Source organism: Austrofundulus limnaeus, unplaced genomic scaffold (genome assembly GCF_001266775.1).
Source record: "Austrofundulus limnaeus strain Quisiro unplaced genomic scaffold, Austrofundulus_limnaeus-1.0 Scaffold584, whole genome shotgun sequence".
Taxonomy (NCBI): Eukaryota; Metazoa; Chordata; class Actinopteri; order Cyprinodontiformes; family Rivulidae; genus Austrofundulus; species Austrofundulus limnaeus.
The window spans coordinates 132583-140007 of NW_013952986.1; the positions used below are offsets into that span (position 1 = coordinate 132583).

At 38.8% G+C, this 7425-nt stretch overlaps 1 protein-coding gene across 1 annotated transcript in view; it reads right to left on the reverse strand.

Annotated features, from left to right (window-relative positions):
• Nucleotides 1–6743, reverse strand: part of LOC106530977 (acyl-coenzyme A thioesterase 4) — a gene marked incomplete at its 3' end in the record, with an annotated part of 9646 nt that extends 2903 nt beyond the window's left edge. Inside the window, 5 exon segments of the mRNA XM_014026714.1 lie at nt 418–587; nt 4608–4798; nt 4868–4967; nt 5057–5261; nt 6650–6743. Of these exon segments, the coding sequence (XP_013882168.1) occupies nt 418–587; nt 4608–4798; nt 4868–4967; nt 5057–5252 (657 nt within the window).
• Between the last annotated feature and the right edge of the window lie 682 nt (nt 6744–7425).

Below are 7425 nucleotides of genomic sequence, written 5' to 3' on the forward strand. Positions count from 1 at the left end.
GACGTGACATGTTCGTACGAACCCTTTGTACGAACAAAAGTAAGAGAAATTTAGGATAAGAATACGAACATGTTCTTGCATGAGGCCCAACGATCTTTCTTTTATAGCTGTGGGTGGATCAGTATCATTACTCACTAAATATATATTGTCTTCATTTGCACAATTTTCAAATCACAAGTTTTTAATTTTAGAACATAGGGTAATTGATTTAGATGCAAAAACATGCTAGAGCAATTGTCATCTTTGTTAAATTAAAATTTCTGTGAAATGAGTAGAAACATTTTGTCAGTTAAATGTCAAACAATCATTTATTCATGTTAACCAGTTACCTAGAAATCTAATTTTAGCCCATCTAAACACTTATTCATTAAGTTTTCTGTCCTTTGTTGATCAGAATAACAAGTCCATCAGATTTACCTCAAAGTAGTCGTTGCCCACATGTTTCCCAGTTTCCATGGTGAATTTACAGGTCAGGTAATCAAGGGCCATGGAGGCGATTCCATGAGAAGCCAACAGAGCTGCTCGGTACTCCACCAACTGTCCTCCTCCACCCCACAGGTCCAGGAGACCAGGAAAAGGTCCCGGGCCTTCAGGTGAGACAGTAACAAAATCAATCAGTATATTTAATAAAACATCTGCAGAACAAAGGTGAAAAAATCTGTGACATTGAATGAATAATCCTAATCTGATTATGAAACAATTCATAAGAACCTCACAGTTTCTCTCCTCCTGTTTGGTCTTCTTCCATAAAGTTTTGTTCTGTTCAGTGTTTCAGTATCTTACGCAACTTACCTGCTACCATGAAAGTCTGATCACAGAAAAAGTGTCTAGTTGACCACATTTTAACTGTTTATTTAAAATACAAATCATGAATAAATTCATCTGAACTCTTGCTAAAAGGAGAAAAACCCATAAAGATCACTGAAATAACCTCAAACTGACAAAAGAATGAGAAAAACATGACATCGATTACAGTCACTGCTTTAAAATTTAGGCTCAACAGAATTAAAGCTGTTTTCAGTTGTTTGTTTGTGGGCCTGTCTCTCTGAAATTTAGTCTTTAACAAGTGAAATGTTCAACTTCAGGTGACTGACTTGAACGTAAAAATATTCCTGAGTTGCTTTGGATGTGTGCTTTGGGTCGTTGTCCATCTGTATTATGAAACACAGACCAATCGGATTATTCAAGAAGATCCACGGGACTGAAGACAACCTCACTGGACTTGTCCACAAGAGAATTAATAATGAACTGAAGAGACAGACACCACAAACTGTAACTAAAGAGTCCATAGAGAGGTCAAAGGTAATCAGTGTGAGACTGTACAGTCAGTCACTGTTTGAGGCAAAGTGGACTGAATATAAGACGACCTACGATGACACCAATCATATCAAACTGAGACTGGAATTTGTCCACAGATCTATAATAAACAGACCAACTGTCCCCACCTTCTTTTGTTGTTTGCAAATCAAACCAGCAGAAATTATTTTATAGAAGCTGTTACGTTTTAATTTCCCTGAAGAAATGTTCCCAAGAGATCAGTAAATTTCAATCTAATCTAATCTGATCTAAAAATTTTAGAACTAGTATCTACGCACCAACAATGTGGCCCTTTAAGCCCCACCTACTTCTTCACACACAATCAAGGTGTTACATGACCTTTATTTACACCATAAAATAACTCAATAAATCGAAATGTGTTGAAGGAGTCCCTCTTCCTCCTCCCCTTGGCTTCAACATAATCTTTTATCTTGAAGCAGTTGTGTGTCATCATTGTTTGGCACAATATGTACATTAATTTAATTATCTGAGCCATAAGTGAGTTTAAAAACAGGACGATGCAACTAGTTTAATGAAGAATCTGTCTCTAGTTGTCTCTAATTAAGTCTTTATTTGTGTAAGTAAAAGTATCTTTAACAACCTGTTAAAATACATTAGAAATCAGGAAATAGCTTCTACGTTATTCAAAAATTTCTGGGGGAGGACCCCCAGACCCCCTTCAGTGTGTCCTTTACACACATTACAAGTTTTCTGATGTTGCAGTTAGAGAGGATAAACACACCTATAGTGCTCCACCTGTGTCTCTGTATGAAACTATGGCTGATTATCAAACTGTATTCTTAGTGAGTTTAAAGAGCTGGTACACTACATGGTTGGATGAAGGTGAACATAATCTCATTTTATATGGTTTGATCATTATTGCATCACAAAAGAAACATTTGGTGTTCAGTTTATGACATGTGCAGACAGTTAAACTGAGCACACGTCATGTACCAAATGTTTGTCTAAAGTTCAAGAATAAATGTTTTTAAATCAAAATTTGCTCAAGTGTCATAGATGACAACATTAGTACACAAACCAGATGTAGCAAAATGTTTTAGGTATTTGAACACAGGTAGGCCAAACGCATGCATTCAGCTGGTGAATGAAAGAACCACTCATCAATATAATCTGATCTGATTGTAGCTTAAAACCCTACTTATGCTTCTTTATTTAAAAGAATACCCCCCCCTTTTTTTTTTTACTTATGCACCTCGTGCACTGGCATGGATAAAGGCCCACTGACATCGAGAGTGTACAGGGCCCAGAATTTGGTGCTACACCCCTGCCTCTGTCTGTGACTCAGAGAGGAAGTGGTCTTCACAGCATCCAGCCAGTCATGTGCTGACAAAACTTACAGGAAAGTTTTCTACAGATAAATAAATAACCGCTGGGGTTTTATTCTGTCCTAAATTTACTCTAGCTTCATATTTTTGCTTTTAGTGAGTTTGTTGTTCGCCGCGAGACTCGCGGTCGCAGCTTTTGTTTTGTTTTTTTGCTTTCTCCCCCTCCTCCTGTGTCGGAAGGGGAGCTCAGAGCTCATTCCGCGTGCCTGTTACCAGGTAAGAGCAAGTACAGGGAGCAGCAGCGGTCAAAATATATCAGAAACTCACCCAAATAAGTGACCTCTGTGAGATTCCGCGTTTTACACTGGATTCCAGCCGCGTTTTTCGCATCATGGAAATTATACGGCCCGATGTAAACTTCGAACCTCTATCATTATGTTTTTATGATCGCTGAAAACCCAAATCGTAATCAAGATCAAAATCCGATTAATCGCCCAGCCCTACTGCAAAGAGTGACTAAAATCTGCTGAGAAAGCAGCCTCCCTTCTTCAAAGGACATTTACATCAGCAGACGCAGAACCGGAGCAGGGAACATTGCAAGATCCCATCCTCCCTGCACACAAGATGTTCTCCTATGCCAGCACAGCCTGAAAGCTCCCACTACCAGGTTCAGGAACAGCTTCTACCCTGAGGCTGTGAGGCTCATGATCTCTGGGTTTTAAGTATCCTCTGCACCTTTGTTGTTGTATTTATTGTTGGGATTGGTAATATGATGGTGTTTATGATGCTCTCGTTTGGTTTAGGTCCTACCTGACAGGACATTTTGTGTCAGCCTGGGCAATGTAAAATCTTCTTCTGCTGCCCTTTTTATGTGGAGTTCCACAAGGCTCAGTTCTTGGGCTTCTCCTTTTTACATTGTATTTACATCCCTTGGGTTCCATCTTTAGAAAGCACAAATGTTCATCTTTATGCTGATGACTGCCAGGTATATGTTCCCTTAAAACACGAGGAAAGATACTCTACACAGTCAATATTTGAATGCCTTGATGACTGGGCCTGGATGACATTAACTTCCTTAATTTTTATGATAAGACAGGTTTTATTTTTTAGTCCCGGGGTCTCCAATAGGTCACCCTCCATAGAGCTCGGTCCTCTGACAGTATCTGAAACACACCGTCACCAATCGTAAAAATGGTGAGTGATTTTAATCTTGACAGGCAGATCACTTCTGGGGTGAAGTCCAGGTTTTACCAACTGAGACAACTGGTGAAAGTCAAACATGTACTTTTAAAAAAGGACACTGAAACTGTGATTCATGCATTTATTACAACACGTCTTAATTATGTCAATTCCCTTTATTCCGTGTCTCACAGACATCTCTATCTCATCTTCAAATGATGCAGAATGCAGCTGCCTGCCTTCCTAAATTTCCCACCAGTGGGACTGATAAGGGATTAGCTTATCATTAACTGGTATACAAAAGAGAGCACATAACTCCAATTCTATACTTATTTAAGTTTAGGATTGATTTTAAGATCCTTTTATTTTTTTATATATCTTTAAATGGTCTGGCCCCACTAAAATTTTAAATTAAAAACATATGTATGAATGCATCCATCCTTTATCTTTTAACCGCTTCTTCCTTTCAGGGTCACGGGAGTCACTGCTACCCATATCCAGCAGTCATTGTGCAAGCGACGGAGTACACCCTGGCGACGTCACAACTCTAAAATATGCAAAATACTTGTTTTTGTTTTGTTTTTCCTTTCTTTTGATCTTTAAGTGATCTTTAATCCTTTTTGTCAAGGTCATTTTCATTAGCTTGATTTTCATTCATTGATTTGTAGTCAGATTTTTTTTTATTAAATACTTTTGTCAGTTTTTAGTTGTTTCAGTTTTTTCCCTTTCTTTCTTTAAAGAAAAGGAACAAACTAATCTATCTGTGTATTTAGGGAAATGGAATGAAAACTTCTGCTCTCTAACAGAACTTCCTGCTCCTCCTACCTGGAGGTAAGAAGAGAGTTGCGGTGAGCCCATCCTCTGTGATGGGGATTCTGCGAACACCAGGTGCCATGTACCATCGCTCCACCACCACAGCAGCCAGAGGAACCTGATCCATAAAGCCTTCTGTCTGGTGATCGTGGTACACTGAGACTGTAACCTCCATGGGGATCTGAACGTTCTTCTTCCTCATCCTGAGGGACGACAGAAGAGTCAGTTCTGATAATGAGTTCTGACTGACAGAATCTGCTCTGATGACCTACCTGAGGCCAGGTTTGCTGCCTGGAACTGGTTTCAGGCCCCACAGTAAACCCATCGGCTCGAGCCCTGAATATGTCCCACCCAGACTGAAGTCCTCAGAAACTGTAAAGAAAACRCAACCTTTATGGAGCTGCTCACATTTCTTTACCCATTTTGCTCCATCTTCCATATACAGGTTCTGATCTTCTTACCGTTTACAGYCCCTGTGGTGTCAGCAACGTAGTGGGCGAACGCCTGCCAGTGGTGTCCATCTTCACACTGATGAAGGGCGTGGATAGTTATCTTAGAACCAGGGAGAGCATTCTGGACCAGGATGACAAACTTCTCGTCCAGGAGTCCTCYGGATGGCTGCACAGACAGCTTCACACAGTGCTGCTTCACGTCCATGTTGAACTGCTGAAAACCACAAAACAAGCTTCACTACGTCCAGTTTTTTATGACTTTATTTTACCCTGGGTTGTTTACAGCTATAATGTCTTAGAGTCAAAGTTCACTAGTTTAGTGAAAACTTTTCTCTCTTGTGTAACTCAAAAACTCTACTACTTTTTAAATAAAGGCAGTAAATTAATTTTCAGGTCTAGTATTGCTTGGAACAAAAAAAATCTGTCCTGTGATTCATGCCGTATTTTGCTAACAGACACGCAGGATTAACTTCAACAATTAACTAAATGAGGAATAGTTATACCAGGGGTGTCCAAACATTTTGTCACATGGGCCAAAATCATAAAGTCAGAAGGACTTCAGGGCCAAAACTATTTTCCTTTACCTGCTCAACAATAAACTAAGCATTAAATACTTTAATTAAACAGATAAAAGTAGTCAGACTTATTGCTGGAAATGGATGCGTAAATTAATCTATATCCAGAACTTTAAAAATGTGTATCAGGTTTCCCTTATTGAAATAAATTTGGCAATTTTCTAGGTTTCAATAGAGGGAAAAATAACCAAATTTAGTCAATTCTGATCAATAAAATCAGGATTTAGGTCACTGTTTTGTTGAAAATGCTTGCTGTATTCAGACAAATTTAATGAATTAATTAAAAGCAGATTGCTTCTGAGTAGAAATCACTGGATAGATGTGGAAAAAAGCTGAGTCTGGTTATTTAAAGACAAATAATTGGTATTGTTGCCAATATTGTTTTTAATATAAGATTTTAATTTGTGATAAATTTGCCCTAATAATAAATATAAAGTCTACATCTACATCAAACACCTGTGCTGGGGGGACAAATTTGTAAACACATCAGTATAATTCTTGAACTGAAGTCAGGGGCCACACAAAATCAGTTTAGGGGCCACAAATGGCCCCCGGGCCACACTTTGGACATCCCTGAGTTATACTAAAAGTTGTAATTTGACTGTCAGCGACTCCAAACTTCAGCTTGATACCTGCAAAACTCAGAATTATATAAACAGCTGTTTCCTAAAGACCAGCAGCTGTAATAAAACTTCCAGAGATTATCTCCTGAAAGTTGAGATGAGATTTAACAGACAAGTAAAGTTTTATATGTGAATTTACTTCACTGTGCTTATTCAGCTGTTTTAGAGCTAACAGTACAAACTCCACTGATCTCAGTGTCGACAGATACAGGTTATTAACTTTACTTTATCTTACTGTACAACTTATTAATATGATTCACAAAAATACATTAAAAACAACAACGTGGTACTTATAATCTCTTAAAATATACTGAAGCCTTTCTGTGAAGCGGACTTTATGAACCACAGCTGAATTAATGGATCTGTTATTCAGTTAAAAGTCACAGCAACATGTCGGTACAAACCTGCAGGACGAAGAGTCTCTATCCTCCTGCTGGACTCCTCTCTCTTCGCAACACACCTCGTCCCGATTAAACCAGCTGTGACGTAAGAGACGACTGAAAATGGAGACTCCCTACGGACTAGCGCTGCCTATAGGAGCGGACGTATCAGTGCGGACGCCATCTTGGATGGGTTCCTGTTGCACCGAGGAAGCTGGACACCCAACTAAAATAACTCGTTCGCGATTTTTTTTCCTCACAATTTTGTTTGTTACAAATGGCAGAGATGTAGTTATGATACAGGACACTGTCACACAATAAAAATACGAGCTTTCATGCTGAAATACTTTGTTTTATGTACTTTAACAGAGACAGACATGTAGCTATGATCTGGCATAATAAAAGCATAAATGAGCTATTTAGAAAATGTCTTTATTGTAGCTATACCTCAGTGGAGAAATTCAGGTGCATCAGCTGCAAAGTGACAAGAAATTCACAGGGTAAAATAGTATAAATAAGAAATTAAGTAAATTTTAAAGACTTTAAAGAAAAAATTGTATAGGTCTTCTGGACGGGTATGAAACATTTCGTCTCCTCCAAGAGACTTCTTCAGTCTGAGAGTTTCAGGCAAAATTCAGGCTTTTAAGCACTGCTTCCATGTGACTGATACTCTGATTTCTGAGAAACTGAGACGTTTATTTTCTAAACATGATGTCCCAGTAGCTTTCAAACCCCCAAACACATTACGGCAAAGGCTGGTTCACCCCAAAGATCCGGTGCCCCGGCACAAACAGAGCAAT